Here is a 20,904-nt window from a genome sequence, read left to right as displayed (position 1 = left end):
TCCCGTAATGAGGCTCTTCAACGTATGGATACCTTGTTGGTTTTGATCGACGCACCCAAGCATGGCTGGCGGGCCTCTAAGAACACGGTGGCACGCTGGGTTACTTCTGCTATTCGGCAGGCCTTTATTTCTTCGGCGTTGCCTGTTCCTGACTCATTGAGGGCTCATTCGACTAGAGCTGTTGGGAGTTTCTTGGGCTGTTCGTGGTGGTGTTTCTGTCGAGCTGTGTAGAGCGGCGACCTGGTCGTCCGTGCATACCTTCACAAAGTTTTACCATTTTCATACTTATGGTTTGGAGACTGCCTCTGTTGGGCGTCAAATTTTGCAGACGGCTATGCGGTCCGTCTCCCTCCTCTATTTAGCTTGCTTTGGGATATCCCATCAGTAAGTGCGCAGCATCCCCCAGATGGATGAAAGAGAAAAAGGGATTTTTTGTTACTTACCGTACAATCTCTTTCTCTGATTCCATCTGGGGGACGCTGCAATCCCTCCCGTATTTTTGTCTGGTTTATTGGTTATTTTCTGTTCGGTCTCTTCCGGCATTGCTAAAAGTTAACTGAGGTAATCTGCTAGTCAGGCTGGAGATGGGAGGGGTTCGTTTCTATAGGTTCTGTGCCAAACTCCCATCCCACACACTCTAACCCATCAGTAAGTGCGCAGTGTCCCCCAGATGGATGAAAGAGAAAAATAAAATGGTGTTAAGAACTGAATGTACAAATAAACAGTAGTCCCTACACAGCAACTGAGGAAAACAAAGAGAGAATACAGGTTAAACACAGTATGCTCTAAAATGCAGAGAGTGTAGAAAAGAAACCGTACTCCTAAATACTTACAAACACATGCACACAAACATTCAATGCAAAAGACCAGTGGGCAAATAGTGCTCAACAATCCAACACAAACAGGGGAGGAAGGAGCAAAATGTATAACATGACTAGCTAGAGTGAAGTAGTGAGGCAATGTGCTAAAATGGCTGACCAGCGTCTCATGAAGGGAGGGGAGAGAATACACATTGGCGGGATGCCTACAAGAGGGAACACACCAAGGGGGTTATGGAGGGCCTAACAGGGAAAGCCTACCTTCGCAGTCTGCTCTGGACCCCAGAGTAATGCCCACTGCAATGCATAGCGCCTTGTTACCATAACAATCACCTTGGCAGTCTAGTGGGGGTGCGGAGAGAACCTGGACACCCACTGACAGCACTGCCGGTGGTCTAACTCACCGGCTGTGACAGCCGCTATGTGTGCAGCTCCCGGCAAGCAGGAAGTCACCTTACCTGTCCCTGATGCATCCGGCTGCGGTACTCCTACTGTGTGTAGGACCTAGGCTGAAGTCACTTTCCCAGTGCGGTTCTGGGGATAGTTGGAGTGGTAGTGAGGGTGCCTCTAGCGCTGACTCACTGCCTGCTCAAGTAAACGTAACAAAAATTGTTAAGTGAAAATAAAAAGAAACTATGAAGAAGAAGCTGCTAAAAAGCAGCTCCTGTAAAACCAGTGCCCTACTACATGGGGCACTAAACTAAACAAGGATGTCCATAGGGGAGAAGGAGCAAGGACTGCTGGGAAAGAAATCTTACTGTTTGGTGCCCAGACTCCAGCTCACAGCCTATTCCCAGTTTTATCCCTGTGCTCCCTAAGGCTGAAGAAAATTTTTTCTCATTTTTATAGCAGAAAGTTTGGCATTATTCTCAGACACATAGCTGTCCGCACACATTCCATAGCACTGGAAAGGTCAATGTCCAACACAACCATCATGACAGGGGCACAAGTAAACATTTGTGGGTCTCCTGTTAAAAAGTTTAAAAGGAACGCTAGAATGAAAATGCATTCACATGAGGCTTTGAGATGGGAGGTAAGCCCTCAGCTGAGGGCCTATAGCAGTTCTCATCACGCTACTATGATAACACACTTTTAAAGTACACTCCTGCAGAAAAATACAGTGCTTCTGTGAGCAATCTGATTATCTGACTGGGTACAAAATGTGTGTTCCTTACCCAGTTCAAAACTTGAAACACATTAAATTGCATAAGAGGAAAAACCAAACAAAATGTGCCCTGACCTCAAACATTCTGAAACGTAAAGCTTAGTCAAAGCAGCCATTTTGCATAGTTAGAGGTGCACCAATTCCTACAGGTTTTGATGTTCCCTTTCCCAGTTCAGTTTCATTTTGTGCCCGACACAAAAATGAAATTACACAAAAACTTTCCCAATGTTAATTTTTGTGAGACGGCTTACAATAAACATTGCAGCAATTCTAGACATTTTAAAATATTATATATTCTATTAAAACAAATAAATGAAAAAAGCTAATTTTAAACGTCTTATGGGGGATATTTAATTAGTCATGGAGTTTACCTTGCAGCTAATTGCCACGCCATAGCAATACAATTAGCGGAAATTACCCCATGCATAAAATGTCTGATGTCGGACAAACATCCGCGTAAAAAGGCAAAATTGGGAATTCGTGCGCAGTTTACGTGGAATAAGTGGGTTTCAGTGCCTGGACAAATAGCCTCTCTCTGCACCACAGGGATTTTAGTCACCAATAAGAAGTACCCTACCTGAGTCATTACTTTTTCCACATCTTCATGATTTGTCTGATGCAAATGTATTTTGTAGTTCTGAAGAGAATTACAGGCGAAATTGCAGCCCTGCACAACAAAGAAAAAGAAAACCACTTACATTCCATAACAAGCATAAAATCTGAACACGTATTTATCGTATCAAATCAGATTTAACTTGGCCAAACACAAAGCACTATCAGCCAATAAGGAGCCCCAACAGTTCATGTATTACTTATCTCCTAGCTGGTGAATAGGTGTGTAGTCATTACTAACTGATACAGATCCAGAACACATGCACTGTTATGATGATCTCTGAAGACCTTGTTAGGCCTCCATGTAATAGACCACAAAGAAGAAGAAGGCGACGGTCAGATCATTCTTCACCATGTTTGACAAAACGGACAAGGGCATGTGGTTTGCCAACCTAAACAAACCTACTGATTCCAACAGTGAAAAGTAGCAATGTAATGTTGAAGGATCCATTTTCCTGACATTCCTAGTAACTGTAATTGGATTCATGGATCAATGACCCTAATGTATTCCACATTAACAAACATTACAGATACCATTTTCTTTTCAGAAAAGAATTCAATTGGGGGCGTGACCTGGCTGCTGAACTCAGCAGACATGTCTGCAGAGAGCTCCTGCTGAGGGGGCTCAATAACCAGCTTTTAAATCCCTCCTAGACCCGATCTTAACACCCGTCTGGGGACGGAGCTTTCTCTAACAGGCAGGTAGTGTTGAGCTGAACTACCCCAGCTACTGATGGAGTCCGGACCTACTTCAGAGTACGGCCCGGGAGCTCCGCTGAAGCAGCGGCCTCGAGTGGGGATCCGAAGCTGCCATCTTCGATCTCGCGGTAGTGGCCAGCTTCAGTGCTGCTGATAAATTGCGGATGAAAACGAGTGGCCCTGTAGGGTTCCGGTGCTGATGTGAGGCGGGTGTCCCTTCAGCTCCGGTGCCATCCGCTTTCTATACCCTGCTAGGGCTTTTTTAAGCCCACCCAAACCCTCCAGTGACCCGCGTATGAGCGGCAGTGGAACCGGGGCACAGCGCTGCTGATGTGTGGAGATCCGGCCGCTTCCCTTCTCCGTGCGGCGTGGCGGTTCTCCCCGTAGCGGACTCCGGCGGCTCCCCTGGTCTCCCCCGGCTTGCCTGCCAGACCTGGTGACCCCTCCGAGGACTCCAGCTGTAGCGGCACCCGATCGCTCTTCTGTGGGACCCTCCGGGCGCTGCGTGGCTCGGCTGCAGAGGACTCTGACGAATCTCATCTGTGTGTGCGGCGGTCTCTCCTGTCCCCATTCTGACAAACTGAACTCACCTGTCCTGGCTCCCGTACGGCTCCCCTGCACGGACCGGTGACCCCATAGGAGGCTGTGGCAGCTTCTGGGTAGTTGGCTGCAGGCGCCTCTGGTGGACACCGGGCTCGGGACGGGGATCTCCCAGCGGCTGTCCCCGGGTGCTGTTTCCCGTAGTCCTCCTTGTCAGCTAAGCTAGCTCTGGTTGCTGCACAAAGCTCCCCTGCTTCACTGCACGAGGGGCTGATAACCTCCTACTTTGTGATAACAATCATTCTTTCCAATTTCACATCCAAGCATTCTAGTGCACTTATACAGGCATAGGCTTGTGTTGAGTGCGCTATTAACCACATTATATTCTAAAAGAGCAGGGGTGTGTGTGTGCTCTGTGTTGTTCCCTGGGGGAGGCATCGCCCATCTGTTTTACGCTGTCCTATGGACAAATACTTAACAGGACAGATGCCTGGTAAGCACCCCCGTACGGACCGCACTGCACCTAATAAAATGGCTACAGGGCCGGTTCATGCTAGGGACGCTTCTATTACCCTTCCTCAGTTGCTGCCTCCGCAACAGCCCAACAACCTCCCACAGCTCTTGATAAATCCCAACACCTTTCAGGTGCTCCCCCCCCCCCCCCTTCCTCCCTTACCTATGCGGATGTTGTACAGGCTATAAGAGAAACGGTGCAGCCTATGCTAAAGGAACAAGCTGCGGCAAATGCAGCCACCCTTCAGCAAGCAGTCACGGACATTAAGAGCCAATGCAAACAGTTGGCCAAACGGGTATTAGCAGTGGAACACACCGCCGGCGAAAATTTCCAGGCCATTTAATCTCTGCAAGATCTTACCGCACAGCTGAAACAATCTGACACGCAAGTATGGGCCAAACTTGACGACTTGGAAAATAGGTCAAGCAGAAATAATTTGAGGATAGTGGGCCTCCCAGAATCCCTTAAAGGGCCGGCCTGATACCTCTTTTTGCGGCAAACCTTGCCTGAATTACTTGATATTCAAGAAGTTTGTTCTGATCTCGTGACTGAGCGGGCGCATTGGACAGGACAATTACGGGACTCTACCTCCTCTAGGCCTCTTGTCGTTTTGTTCAAGTGCTTAAATTATATACACAAGGAATCAATCTGGTCCGCCTCCCGGCGGAAGAGGGATCTTTCGTGGAATGGTGCAAAACTTAATTTTCAGGACTACTCCCCCGAATTGACACGGCTTCGTAAGGCCTTTACCCCAGTGTGCTTGCCATTAGTCCAAGATGGAAGGAAATTCGCCCTTCTCTACCCAGCTCGGTTAAGAATCTTCAATGGGCACATCTTTCAAAGATTTCTCTTCAGCTGACGACGCAATGGCATATATGAAGCAACAGGCAAACCCGTTGACAGATGAAGATACCTGAGAAGCCTGTCTGTTTTTTCTTTTGTTTACTTTATCCTTTTGGATATCCACGTCTACCATCATTCCTTATTCCACTCCCTACCTCCGAAGATTTGCATAGTCCCACCAAGTATTTTCTGGACTGTCGCTGCTACTGAAGGGACGTTTTCTTGGGGGTGACGTATTTGAGCTGTATTTGTCTCTAATTTTTTTTTTTTTTACAATTTATAAGGTGTTGCTCTTCCTTTTATTTTTAACAATTTCTGTGGATTGTTTGCAGTATTGCATACAATGTTTTCTTTTTGGTCTCTTTATTTTCTGCATCATGCTGCAGCGATGTTCCTATATTTCACAATTTTATAAAGGCAACATGGTAGTTACTCATTTTCTTTATGATGGTCCCTGGTTGGATTTTTTGAAAGAGCTTTTGCTCCCTCTTTAAGTTTATAGATAGTGCGGTTTCGGCTAGGAGCTCCACCTTCTTGACGAACTTGCAATCTTTTATTTTATCGTTGTGAATTGTGAAGTTGTTTTTCTTACCAATGTTGTTGGAGTGCTTTTTGTGCTCCTTTGTTTTTGTTTCTCTCTTTTCCCCTCCCCCATCCCTTTGTGTCTTTGGGTTTTTCTATTTAGCGAAGTCAGAATGGAGTATTTCTCACCTGTGTTATATACTCTATGGCATCAATTAAGATAAAATCCTGGAATGTAGGAGACATACATTCCCAGATTAAGCGTAAAAAATTGCTTCTATATTTGAATAAACTTCATTTAGATCTCTTCCTGCTGCAGGAAACGCATTTGCTAGTTTCGGAATCATTGAAGTTAGCCACTCTAGGGTGGACGGTACTGGCGACTGCTCCTTATTCCTCCAAAGCTAGGGGGGGGGGTAGTACTCCTGGCAAAAAAAAGTCTCCCTATAGAGGTCCATCACACGGATACTGAATTGAAGGGTAGATATGTAATAGTTGATCTCTCTCTATAGAAGTCTCGGTATACGTTTTGTAATATTTATGCCCCTAATTCCCAGTCTGCTCCATTTTTCCGCATGATAGTACGTAAATTGGCTCCCTGTATGTCTAATTTTTTATTTTTGGGGGGTGATTTTAATATGGTTTCTTCCCCGTACATGGATTCTAATTCTTCTGCCCGTAGGAGAGCGTCCCCGAAGATAGGTATTCCGTTTGTTTCTCAACAATTAATGCTCACCGATGCATGGAGAGCCCTACATCCTATTGATAGAGATTTTACATGCCTCTCTGCATCTCATGGCACACTCTCTCGCATTGATCATATCCTTTTGTCCGATTCTATATTTTCTAATATTATTGATGCATGTATTGAGCCGATGTTTCTTTCGGACCACTCGCTTATCTGGGTTTCTTTTTCTTCCTCTTTAGATGTGGGCTCTTACAAACTCTGGCACTTTCCTTCTTCTTTGGGCTTTTTAAGCTTGACTTATTCTGGGAGGATAATTGGTAATGCCTCCGTATTGGAGTCGGATCCTATCCTTTTCTGGCAATCCTCTAAGGCGGTGATTAGAGGGTGTATCATTCAATATGTCTCGCAATCTAAAAAAGAACGTGTGCCTCCTATAAGTTACTACAAGCTCAGTTAACTGCGGCTTACCAAACCTATAAGACTACCCCGACTGCTAAGGCTGGTTTTATTTTGGCTCAATATAAATTTGATGGTCTGCTCACCTCTATGGGCGATCAACAGAAGTTTTATAGAGATCACAAGTTTTATAGGTTTGGTAACAAAATAGGCCGTTTACTGTCTAATTTAGTAAAAGCTTCAACTCCTCCATCCCTTATTCATTCTATCCAACACCCTGATGGCACGTTTGCCTCTACGGGTAGAGACATGGCCTCGTTATTTCAAGATTTTTATAAGGATATATATGCCCAGCCCATCAGGGATGTATTGAAAGAGACTTCTTTTTGGAATTCTATCAACACCCCTTCTATTTCAAATGACGTACAGGCTGCCATATGTGCTCCGTTCACACCCCAGGAAATTGAGGCGGCTGTAAAACATCTTCAACCTGTGAAGTCCCCTGGTCCGGATGGATTTTCGGGAGAATATTATAAAAATACTTCTCCCAAAGATTATAGACCCGTTAGCCTCTTTCTTTAACGCATTACTTAAAACCCCGGTTAAGCCTAAATATTTTACTGATGCTATTATTCGTTTGTTGCCAAAGCCGTGCAGGAATCCCTGCTTACCTGGTTTTTACAGACCCATATCCCTACTCAATGTAGATTATAAAATTGTTTACTAAGCTTTTAGCACATAGGATCAAATACCTGCTGCCGGGGATCATCCATTCGGACCAGACGGGCTTTATAGTGGGCAGACATTCTTCAACCAATATCCGCAAGGTGATTGCGGCTTCTCACTGGTTAAGTTATTCTTTAAACCCTGACGCTGCCTTCTGGTTATCGCTTGATGCGGAGAAAGAGCTTGATATGGTTTCTTGGGAACATTTTTTACAACCCTTAATAAATTAAATTTTCCTGATCAACTAATTTCCCTTTTACGTATATTGTATACAGACTCCCAATCTCTTATTATCTGTAACGGATACTTGTCAGCCCCTATTCCCTTAGGCAGAAGCACTAGACAAGGCTGTCCGCTTTCCCCACTTTTATTTGCTTTGGCCATTGAGCCCTTAGCAATTGCTCTCTGTAACCTCCTTGATTTTCACGGTATTTGTATTGCCCATCATTCCCTTAAAGTAGCGGTTTTCAGATGACGTTATTGTACCTTTCTAATCCCCTTGTCTCCATTCCGACCATTCTTCACTCCATCAATTCATTTAGCCCGATTTTCAGGATTAATTATGATAAGTCTGAGCTGTACCTGATATTTCTACTTTTACTAAAGCTGTAGCATTTCGATACGTATTTGATTGGTTGCTCTCCCGGTCTTCTTAATCATTATGCAATAGAACAGACACTTTGCGATCCGTTTGATCTTCATGCTTTACTTCACACGCCTAAAGCTAACCTCCCTCCTTCTGTCCGCGTTAACCCTCTTTTTTGGGATAACTATTTGGCGTGGTGGTCTGTCAACAAATCACTCAAAAGAAACCTGGCTCACTCTAAATTTATACCATTTTGTGGTAATCCCTGTTTTCCAGCAGCTTTAGACAATGTACGTTTTTTTCATTGGCAGCATAAGGGTATTGCATTAATCAAGGATGTATTTGATCCTGGGGGGGTATTGATGTCTTTTCTGACTTAATTACTAAATACCAAATTCCACGTCCAGATTTTTTTATGCATCTTCAATTACGACATTATATATTATCCTTACCTCCCTCATATGACCCATCTCTAGACTTTGACCCTCTTACACATATTATTGAATTAGTTAAGCTTTCATCTTACAAAACATCTTATATTTATTGGGATATTTTGGCTGGATTTGAAATGAAACTTTGTGCTTCAACTGTCAAGAGTTGGGAAACAGATTATTCTTCTCCTACTTCTCATGCGGAATTAACTGGTAATTTTGCTAATATCTTTCGGGCACTACACGCGACACAACTCCAGGAAACGCATGTTAAATTTACACATAGAATTTACATTACGCCAGGTCAACGAAAACATATGGTCCCTTCAGAATCTGGGAATTGCCAGAAATGCGGGGCTTCTAACGCTTTGTTTATGCATTGTTTTTGGAACTGCCCTAAGATAAAGAAATTTTGGTTCAAGATATTATGGTTTATCAATTCCACATTTCAACTTAAATTAAAGCTGAATTGCAAAGCCATGCTTGGCCTGATTTTCACTGACTGGAACATTCCGCCACATAAAAAAAACACCTTATTCCATTACTGTATGTGATTCTTACATTGGGGAAAAAACTGATTCTTACCAACTGGATTGTCAAAGCCCCTCCTAGACTTGACACGCTACGTACACATCTTACTCACACCTTATATTTAGAGCGCCAGTCCACTATGCCTAATGTTGAGTGTAATGTTCTGCGCTTCTATAAAAAAATGGGGCCCATTTATAGAATCTCTAGACCCTTCTCACCAGCAGCATATATTGTCTTTGACTCAACTAAATGGTTTATGTTACGCCGTATTGTTTACGGTTTAATGGTTAAGAAAATTCTGAATATTGCTCTGTGTTTATATTTCCCATTTCTTATGAGGGTTATAGTTTATGTCCGACATGGAATATTATGCTTAGATTTGCCACTCATATTGATTTCGCTTCCTATGTCCCTCCCCTCCCTAACCCTTTCTCTCCTTTGTAGTTTAGTCCCCCTTTGCGATGTCTTTTCTTCTCTGGATGCTTTATATGTAGTATTCTATTTATATTGTGCATTTTCTATACATATATTTGTATCTATACAGGAATATTTGTATCTTTGGTTTTAAGGTTAATTCATGGTCTATGGCCTTTTCTTTTACCTTAACATGGATGTAGCCATCTGTATTATACCTGTATTTAAGCTCTCTCTGTTGTGAAAAACCAAATAAACATTTAAAAAAAAAAAAAATAGAAAACGAGTGGCCCACTCACTCCTCTGAATGGTGAGGTGCTGCATGGAAAACCTCTGGGTTGCTACAGCAAATTAAACTTACCACTGCCGGCGCCGGGATCGAGCGGATTCAGTGATCAAAGCAAGTCAGAAGGGGGCTGGCGGCCATTTTGCTGGTATACACTGACAGCCACACAATTAAGCTACTATCACTTAGCTCCAGATCTTTTTACAAGCTGGATGAGTGCCAGATTATTTCGAGATATTATTACTGATCTATCCCTGACATTAGACATATACGGATACCACAAGACAAATGCAGATTACCCCAGACATCAGTTTACATAATTCACTGTTGCTTTCATCATTAAATACTGCACCCATGCCCGGTAACTATCTGGGTGAAAAGAAGTTCATAAGCAGATATTTTTTGAAGGCTATATGGACCCTTATATGGTTCATTACCCTTAAGATTACTAAAGTAAAGATTGCCAGTATTTAATGGATACATCTCCAGCACTCTGATAACTTTGCCTGATCTGGAGCGCCATCTGCTGAATGTTTGTCATTACTGCTGATATCACTAACCTCAATTATCATTAATATATTTATTTATTAAACGTTTCTTATATAGCACAGCATATTCCGTTGCGCTTTACAATTAGAACAACAGTAATAGAACTAAACTGGGTAAAAAGACAGACAGACAGAGGTAGGAAGGCCCTGCTCGCAAGTTTACAATCTATAGGGAAATAGGCATTGATATACAAGGATAGATGCTCCCTATTGCATAATGGTCCATAATAAAGAGATTTATGGTAAGAACTTACCATTGTTAAATCTCTTCTGCGAGGTACACTGGATTCCACAGGGAATAACATCGGGGTGTAGAGTTGGATCTTGATCCGAGGTACCAACAGGCTAAAAGCTTTGACTGATCCGAGGATGCATAGCGCCACCTCCTCTATATCCAGGCACTGGAGCTCAGTTTTGTTAACCAGTCCAATGCAGTAGCAGGTAAAAGACGACAACAGTTAGTAGCCACATACACTACATTCTCACGACAGGAGAAGGTACCAGCGGCTAATGCCATACAAACCCAAAGAAGCTAAGTGCGTCAGGGTGGGCGCCCTGTGGAATCCAGTGTACCTTGCAGAAAGATTTAACAACGGTAAGTTCTTACCATAAATCTCCTTTTCTGCAGCGGGGTACACTGGTATTCCACAGTGAATAACATCGGGGATGTCCTAAAGCAGTTCCTCATGGGAGGGGTCGCACTGTAGCGGGCACAAGAACCCGGCGTCCAAAGGAGGCATCCTGGGAGGCGGAAATATCGAAGGCATAGAACCTTATGAACGTGTTCACTGAGAACCACGTAGCCTCCTTTGCACAATAGTTCAAGGGTTGCACCACGGCGGGCTGCCCAAGAAGGTCCAACAGACAGAGTAGAATGCGATTTGATGGTAGCAGGAGCTAGAAGACCAGCATGTACATAAGCATGTGAAATCACCATTCTAATCCATCTGGGCAAGGTCTGCTTATTAGCAGGCCAGCAACATATGTGATAAGCAAAAAGAACAAAGAGAATCAGATCTCCTAAGCAAAGCTGTTCTCTTCACAAATACGAAGAGCCCGTACCACATCCAAAGACCGCTCTTTGGAGGATAAACCTGGAGAGGTAAAGGCCGGAACCACAATCCTGGTTAAGGTGGAAAGAAGACACCACCCTAGGCAGATAACCTGGGCGAGTTCTAAGAACTGCCCGGTCACGGTGAAAATTCAGAAAAGGTTACCGACCGGACAAGGCACCCAAGTCTGAAACTTGTCTAGCAGAGCCGATAGCCAGCAAGAACAACACCTTAAGAGTAAGCCACTTAAGGTCCACAGACTCAAGAGGTTCAAATGGAGACTCTTGTAAGGCATCCAGAACAACCGACAAATCATAGGAGCCACAGGAGGAACATAGGGAGGTTGAATCCGTAAGACACCCTGAGTGAATGTATGAACATCAGGCAGTCGCAATTTTTCTCTGAAACCATATCGACAAGGCAGAAATATGAACCTTGAGGGAGGCCAGATGAAGGCCTAAGTCCAGGACCTGTTGTAGGAAAGCCAGAAGATTGGCAATACTGAATTTGAATGCATCATAAGTCTTAGCAGCACACCATGTGAAGTAAGAATTCCAGACCCTATAATAAATCCGAGCTGAAGCCGGTTTACGGGCCTTCAACATAGTTTGAATAACCACCTCAGAAAACCCTTTGGTCCGCAGTACTGAAGCTTCAAGAGCCAAGTCGTCAAAGCCAGCAGGGCCAAATCCTGGTAAACACAAGGGCCCTAAACGAGGCGGTCTAGGCGCTGCGGAAGTAGAAGAGGACGCTCTATCGGAAGACCTTTCAGGTCTGAGAACCAATGTCGGAGCGATTAGAAGTAGTATTCCTCCATCTTGCTTGAACTTCCGTATTACCCTGGGCAGAAGTGACACCAGAGGGAACACGTACGGCAGCCGAAAGTTCCATGGAATTGCCAGTGCATCCACGAACGCTGCTTGAGGATCCCTTGTCCTTGCTCCGAAGACCGGAACCTTGTGATTGTGTCGAGACGCCACCAGGTCTACATCTGGTAGGCCCCACTTGTCCACTAGGAGTTGAAAGACTTCTGGATGAAGGCTCCACTCTCCGGCGTGTACGTCCTGATGACTGAGGAAGTCCGCTTCCCAGTTGAGGACTCCCGGAATGAATACTGCCGATACGGCTGGCAGATGGCGTTCCGCCCATTGAAGGATCCTTGACACTTCCCTCATTACCATGCGGCTTCGAGTGCCGACTTGATGATTTATGTAAGCCACCGTGGTGGCGTTGTCTGACTGTACCTGAACAGGCCTGTTCTGTACCAGAGGCAGGGCTAGTGTCAATGCATTGAACACTGCCCACAATTCCAGAATATTTATCGGGAGGAGAGATTCCTCCCTGGTCCACCGACCCTGAAGAGTGTTGCTCCAACACCGCGCCCCAACCCCGCAGACTGGCATCCGTCGTCAGAAGAACCCAGTAGGAGATCCAGAAGGGACGATCCCTGCTCAATTGCTGGTCCTGTAGCCACCAGGTCAGAGACAGGCGAACCTCCGGAGTTAAGGAGATCATGCGAGTCCTGATCCGGTGAGGCAGGCCGTCCCATTTGGAAAGAATTAACCTCTGGAGAGGGCAGGAGTGAAATTGAGCGTACTCCACCATGTCAAAAGCAGACACCATGAGGCCCAGTACTTGCATCGCCGAATGTATCGACACACGTGGGCGGGATAGGAAGTATCTTATTTTGTCCTGAAATTTCAGGACCTTCTCTGGAGACAAAAACAACCGCTGGTTGTGGGTGTCCAACAATGCCCCCAAGTGCACCATGCTCTGAGAAGGGACCAGGGTGGATTTCTTCCAGTTGATGAGCCACCCGTGGCCTTATAGGAATTGGACCGTCAGATCCAGATGACGAAGGAGAACCTCTGGTGAGTTCGCCTGGATCTACAAGTCGTCCAGATACGGCAGGATCCTGATGCCCTGGCGGCGAAGGAGAGCTGTCATGACCGCCATGACCTTGGTGAAAATTCGTGGAGCCGTTTAGACCAAAAGGCAAGGCCTGGAATTGAAAAATAGGGTTTTAATACCTACCGGTAAATCCTTTTCTCTTAGTCCGTAGAGGATGTTGGGGACACTTCAAGAACCATGGGGTATAGACAGGATCCGCAGGAGACATGGGCACTTTAAGACTTTAAAAGGGGTGTGAACTGGCTCCTCCCTCTATGCCCCTCCTCCAGACTCCAGTTATAGGAACTGTGCCCAGGGAGACGGACATTTCGAGGAAAAAGTATTTATTTTGATTTAAAATAAGGTGAGATACATACCAGCTCACACCTCAAACATGCCGTACAACATGGCATTCAACCCAACGCATGCAACGGCATGAATAATAACAGCAACAGGCTGACTATAACCGCAACACAACCCGTGTGTAACCATAACCAATGACTGCAGATACAGTACGCACTGGGACGGGTGCCCAGCATCCTCTACGGACTAGGAGAAAAGGTATTAAAATCCTATTTTCTCCTTACGTCCTAGAGGATGCTGGGGACACTTCAAGAACCATGGGGTTTATACCAAAGCTCAAGAACGGGCGGGAGAGTGCGGATGACTCTGCAGCACCGACTGACCAAACAAGAGGTCTTCCTTAGCCAGGGTATCAAACTCATAAAACTTTGCAAAAGTGTTTGAACCCGACCAAGTAGCAGCTCGGCAAAGCTGTAATGCCGAGACTCCCCGGGCAGCCGCCCAGGATGAGCCCACCTTTCTGGTAGAATGGGCCTTCACCGATTTCGGTAACGGCAATCCAGCTGTAGAATGAGCTTGCCGAATCGTATTACAGATCCAGCGTGCAATAGTCTGCTTGGAAGCAGGAGCCCCAATCTTGTTGGGATCATACAAGACAAACAGAGCCTCCGTTTTCCTAATCTGAGCCGTTCTGGCTACATACATTTTCAAAGCTCTGACCACATCTAGAGACTTCGATTCCTCAAAGGCGTCAGTAGCCACTGGCACCACAATAGGTTGGTTCATGTGAAACGATGACACCACTTTAGGCAGAAATTGCTGACGAGTTCTCAACTCCGCTCTATCTTCATGGAAGATCAAACAGGGGCTCTTGTGAGACAAAGCCGCCAATTCAGACACCCGCCTTGCAGAGGCCAAGGCCAACAGCATGATCACTTTCCAAGTGACAAACTTCAACTCTACCTTACGTAAAGGTTCAAACCAATGAGATTGCAGGAACCGCAACACCACGTTAAGATCCCATGGTGCCACCGGGGGCACAAAGGTAGGTTGGATGTGCAGCACGCCTTTCACGAAGGTCTGAACTTCCGGAAGGGAAGCCAATTCTTTTTGAAAGAAAATTGACAAGGCCGAAATTTGTACTTTAAAATTGAGCCTAACTTTAGGCCCGCATCCACCCCTGCTTGCAGAAAATGGAGAAAACGACCCAGCTGAAATTCTTCCGTAAGAGCCTTCTTGGATTCACACCAAGACACATTTTCTCCAAATACGCTGATAATGTTTCACCGTTACCTCTTTTCTAGCCTGAAGCAGTGTGGGAATTAATTCACCGGGAATACCCTTTCGGGCTAGGATCCTGAGCTCAACCTCCAAGCCGTCAAACGAAGCCGCGGTAAGTCTTGGTACACGCCCGGCCCTGCTGTAACCGATCCTCTCGTAGAGGAAAAGGCCAGGGATTTCCTATGAGCAATTCCTGAAGATCTGGATACCAAGCCCTCCTTGGCCAGTCTGGAACAATGAGGATTGCCTGAACCCTTGTTCTTCTTATGATCTCTATCACTTTTGGAATGAGTGGAATCGAAGGGAACACATATACCGACTGAAACACCCACGGTGTCACTAGGGCGTCCACTGCTATTGCTTGAGGGTCCCTCGACCTGGAACAATATCTCGGAAGTTTCTTGGTGAGGCAAGACGCCATCATGTCTATTTGAGGAATTCCCCAACGACTTGTCACTTCTGCACAGACCTCTTGATGAAGACCCCGCTCTCCTGGATGGAGCTCGTGTCTGCTGAGGAAGTCTGCTTCCCAATTGACTACACCCGGAATGAAGACTGCTGACAGAGCTCTTACATGCCTTTCTGCCCAGCGGAAAACTTTTGTGGCTTCTGCCATTGCCGCACTGCTCTTCGTTCCGCCCTGGCTGTTAATGTACGCCACTGCCGTTATGTTGTCCGACTGAATCAAGACGGGCAGATCGCAAAGAAGATGCTCCGCTTGTAGAAGGCCGTTGTAAATGGCCCTTAACTCCAGAATGTTTGTGTGTAGACAAGCTTCCTGGCTTGACCATTTTCCCCCTGTGTGACTGCACCCCAGCAGCGGAGACTCGCATCCATAGTCACCAGGATCCAGTCCTGGATCCCAAATCTGCATCCCTCTAGGAGGTGAGAGCTGTGCAGCCACCACAGGAGTGAGATTCTGGTTTTGGAAGACAGGATTATCTGTCTGTGCATGTGCAGATGGGATCCGGACCATTTGTCCAACAGGTCCCACTGAAACACTCTGGCATGGAATCTAATATAGCTTTAGAGAATTATTTTTCTGTATATCGCGCCAACTGTGAACAGCAGCTTTAGTACACCAAAAAGGACTCCTCACAGGTCCCCAAATAGTAGACAGAACAAGATATATATGGGCACCAATGCGCTAATCACAAATGTTCATATCAAAGTCCAAATATCTTACATCAAAAGATGTATAAGAAGTATTCAGTCTCTCTTCCAAAACTTCCTCCCAGAATAGTCGGTACACCGTGTGGAAAAGGACCATAAATAGGAGTAGGAATATGTCCTCTTGTCCTCACATATGTAGCTCCACCACAGAGATAGATGTTACCTTTAAATTTTCAAAGATAAACGGAAAATAGTGCAAGTACAGCCGAATGCAAAGTTAAAAATTGGTAATTTTAATAAAATGCACTCACAATAAACAGAATAATAAAAAGCATGTAACCACTATTGTGGGTTAGGACATTTGCCAGGCATTCGTGCAGTTACCCTCCCAGATCTCAGATAGGATGATGCGGATCAGCGGTCCGGATACACTGAACCCCACTCGCAGGAAACGGTCACCGCCAGGAATTGTCCACAATACACCAGTCACCACGCCTAAGGCATTTTATTAAAATTACCAATTTTTAACTTTGCATTCGGCTGTACTTGCACTATTTTCCGTTTATCTTTGAAAATTTAAAGGTAACATCTATCTCTGTGGTGGAGCTACATATGTGAGGACAAGAGGACATATTCCTACTCCTATTTATGGTCCTTTTCCACACGGTGTACCGACTATTCTGGGAGGAAGTTTGGAAGAGAGACTGAATACTTCTTATACATCTTTTGATGTAAGATATTTGGACTTTGATATCAACATTTGTGATTAGCGCATTGGTGCCCATATATATCTTGTTCTGGCATGGAATCTGCCAAACTGAATGGCCTCGTAGGCCGCCACCATCTTCCCTAGCAACCGAGTGCATTGATGAATCGACACTCTTGCTGGTTTCAGAATCTGTTTGACCAGGTTCTGAATTTCCAGAGCCTTTTCCACTGTAAGAAAAACTATCTGTAATTCAGTGTCCAGAATCATACCCAAGAACGACAGTCTTATCGTCGGAACCAACTGTGATTTTGGCAAGTTTAGGAGCCAACCATGTTGTTGCAGAATTGTCAGGGAGAGCGTCACGCTCTGCAGTAATTGTTCCTTGGACCTCGCCTTTATCAGGAGATCGTCCAAGTACGGGATAATTGTGACTCCTTGCTTGTGCAGGAGAACCATCATTTCCGCCAAAACTTTGGTGAAAACCCTTGGAGCCGTGGACAGACCAAAACGGCAACGTCTGAAATTGGTAATGACAATCCTGTACGGCAAACCTCAGGTAAGCCTGATGTGGAAGATATATGGGGACGTGCATCCTTTATGTCGACCGACACCATAAAATCCCCTTCCTCCAGACTGGAGATCACTGCTCGGAGAGACTCCATCTTGAATTTGAATTTTTTTGTACAGCACCGCATACCACCTCTCTGTCCGGAAGAGAAACTGGTAAGGCTGATTTGAAAAATCGTCTTGGGGGCACGTCTTGAAATTCCAGCTTGTACCCTTGGGACACTATTTCTAATACCCATGGGTCTAGGGTCGAACGAACCCAGAAATGACTGAAGAGTCAGAGACGTGCCCCCACTGGTGCGGACTCCCGCAGAGGAGTCCCAGCGTCATGCGGTGGATTTGGTAGAAGCTGGAGAGGAATTCTGCTCTTGGGAACCTGCCACAGCCGGTGACCTTTTTCCCTTTCCTCTTCCACTAGAAGCAAGGAAGGAAGACCCTCGTCCTTTTTTGTATTTATTGGGCCGAAAGGACTGCATCTGATAGTGGTACGTTTTCTTTTGTTGTGCAGGAACATAAGGTAAAAAGGATGACTTACCCGCGGTAGCCGTAGATACCAGGTCAGCGAGGCCGTCACCAAACAAGACACCACCTTTATACGGCCGAGACTCCATAGCCTTCTTAGAGTCAGCATCAGCATTCCATTGATGAATCCACAATGCTCTCCTAGCTGAGACTGCCATAGCATTGGCTCTTGATCCCAAAAGGCCAATGTCCCTCGCAGCTTCCTTAAGGTAGGCTGCAGCATCCCTGATATGACCCAGCGTCAAAAGAATGTTATCCCTATCCAGAGTATCAAACTCAGATGACAAGTTATCTGCCCACTTTTCAATAGCGCTACTCACACACGCTGAAGCAACGGCAGGTCTGAGTAGCGTACCCGTAGTGACATAAATGGATTTCAATGTATTTTCCTGCTTACGATCCGCAGGTTCTTTTAGGGCTGCTGTGTCAGAAGACGGAAGTGCCACCTTTTTGGACAGCCGTGACAGAGCTTTGTCCACAGTGGGGGGTGACTCCCACTTTTCCCTATCCCCAGAGGGGAACGGATATGCCACCGGAATTCTCTTAGGAATCTGAAACTTCTTGTCAGGATTTTCCCAAACCTTTTCAAAAAGAGCATTCAGTTCATGAGAGGGAGGAAATGTTACCTCAGGTTTCTTTCCTTTAAACATACAGACCCTTGTATCAGGAACAGCAGGGTCCTCCATGATATGTAACACATCTTTTATCACCACAATCATGTACTGAATGCCCTTAGCCAGTTTTGGATTTAATCTGGCATTACTACAGTCGACACTGTCCGTGTCGGTATCTGTATCTGCTGAGTAAATGAACGCTTTTGTGACCCCGAGGGGGTCTGAACTTGGGACAACACATCCTCTACGGATTTTTTTTTAATGCCTGGTTTTGAGACTCAGATTTATCCAATCGAGCCACATTCGCATTCAAAGCACTCAAAACATTAACCCAATCAGGAGTCGGTGGTACCGACAGGGTCACTCCCACAGCCGTTTCTTTCCCTAATCCAGTCTCCTCCTGGGAAGAGCACTCTGCCTCAGACATGTCGACACACGTGCACCGACACTAACAAACACACTGGGTATATAGGGGACAGACCAACAGTAAAGCCTGTCAGAGAAACACAGAGGGAGTTTGCCAGCTCACAACCCAGCGCTTATCCCGGTTCTGAACACTTTTATATAAAGCCCCAGACCTGTTAGCGTTTATATTACATTAAATAGCACCAAATATACTGTGCCCCCCGTTTTGCACTCTGTTACTTGTACAGCAGTGGAAAGGAAGGCCAGCGTCTCTGCAACTCTGTGGAGAGAAAATGGCGCTGGTGAAAGATGTGAGGGCAAAGCCACGCCCCCTCAATGGCGCGCTTCAGACACGCTATTTTATCAAATATTTATACTGGCGGCGGACCGGATTCAGTGCCTAGGCACTTAAAAACCACTTTTGCCAGGTCATATTGAGGATTTACATTTTGCCCAGGATATAACAATGCACAGTAAAGACTGGATGTATATCACAGGGTACTTGTACTAAATATCACTATAGTAATGCACTTGCTCTTAACCAACACTGTCTAAATGGCATGTGGAATACTTAAGTGTCCTGTAAATGCACAGCACTGATTAAGCAAGCGGCTTTACAGAGGAGACACTGACCAGCAGTCCCAGAATCAGCTCAGCATGTGTGTAATGGAGCCCAAACGCTGACAGGGAGTGAGGGAAACAGAGAGATGCAGCTCCAGGGCGGGAACATTTGCAGTAAATCGCGCCTGGGGCTGGGAGAAGGGCTACAGGTCAGAGCCTTATCCCCTTGCTGGACTTCACCACCGGGTACTGCGGGGCCTATTGAAACAGATTTTTATGTAATCCAACCTGTGCCCCTTGCCCTGGTGGTCTATTGGGGTCCCTGTGCGGCCACAGTGTCCACGCCAGCACGCGCGGTCTGTCTTCTAGAGACCGCACCGCGGTTTTCAGCAGGTCCTGCCTAGGGGATCCTCTTACCTCCTCCCTATGATGCGGCCACGTGATCCTGAAGAGCAGCAGTGTGTGTGTGTGTGTGTGTGTGTGTGTGTGTGTGTGTGTGTGTGTGTGTGTGTGTGTGTGTGTGTGTGTGTGTGTGTGTGTGTCGTGGAGAGACCGGAGCCCTCTGCTGCAAGTACCAGGCAACCAGGGCGCGGGAGTATACAGAGCCGCTGGGGAAGGTGAGGGAGCCGCAGCATGATATGTCAGCATGACATATAGGACTTCTAAGTGCCTGTGCTGCGGCCCTTGAAGTCTTCTATCTATTTAAAAGCTCTTTTCAGGGCTGCCTAGCGCAGTCTTCCGTTAGCTGCCTGCACTGCAGGCACCAACTTACAAACTGAGCTCCAGTGCCTGAAGGCGGGGATATAGAGGAGGCGGTGCTATGCATCCTGGAAACAGTCAAAGCTTTTAGCCTGTTGGTGCCTCGGATCAAGATCCAACTCTACACCCCGATGTTATCCCCTGTGGAATACCAGTGTACCCCGCTGCAGAAATACATTCTAACAGAACTTTACGTAGTATTATTATTACTACATTTACTGCTGACTACATTTCTGTTCTTGAGATGGCTTGGATGTGCCCTGGAGAGTTTCCTTATGAGGGAATGATGATGCTTATAATCTCCCGTCACTTATTTAATCTGTGAAATACTATAACAATTATTATTTGTTGAGCCATCCTTAGTTACATTCGTTTCATTCTAAAATGTCTTCCTCATCTTCAACTATAACCTTATTATGCCTCCTAAAAAGGTTAAAAGGTGGCTAAGACTGTCTCTTAAGTTGCATTCTTTAAGCTGTCACCTTGGCCTTCCAAACCTAAGGGACCTGGGGAACCTCCTTCGGGTTCAGATTCTCCTACGTCATCTATTAGTAGCAGTGCTGCTTCCCCTTCACGGTCTATTGCTAACCCCAGATCTGTTAACGATAATGACGCACGAACAGTTGGGACTATGAAGGCCCTGCTATCAAAATGTAAAGATTAAGTAGCGGCTAGATTCTGAGCCACCCTTCAAACTTGTCAACAAAATACAGATCAACTATGAGGCAGAACTGAGCATCTCGAGACCAAAACGGAGGAGGCAGTCTGTTCCCACAATGAGCTTCTAATATCAAACGAGGCCTTAGAAA

At 45.7% G+C, this 20,904-nt stretch overlaps 1 protein-coding gene across 38 annotated transcripts in view; it reads right to left on the bottom strand.

The window, feature by feature from the left end:
- LOC134927837 (uncharacterized) overlaps positions 1-20,904 on the bottom strand; it is a 1,188,393-nt gene that overhangs the window by 1,144,025 nt on the left and 23,464 nt on the right. For all 38 annotated transcript variants that reach the window (XM_063922886.1, XM_063922861.1, XM_063922855.1 and 35 more), the window contains one exon: positions 2,561-2,650. In XM_063922886.1, the coding sequence (XP_063778956.1) occupies positions 2,561-2,650 (90 nt within the window). The remainder of the gene's footprint in view (positions 1-2,560; positions 2,651-20,904) is intronic.

This window comes from Pseudophryne corroboree, chromosome 5 (assembly GCF_028390025.1).
Source record: "Pseudophryne corroboree isolate aPseCor3 chromosome 5, aPseCor3.hap2, whole genome shotgun sequence".
NCBI lineage: Eukaryota > Metazoa > Chordata > Amphibia > Anura > Myobatrachidae > Pseudophryne > Pseudophryne corroboree.
The sequence above is the reverse complement of the archived record's forward strand: the minus strand, read 5'-3'. Positions and strand labels throughout refer to the sequence as shown.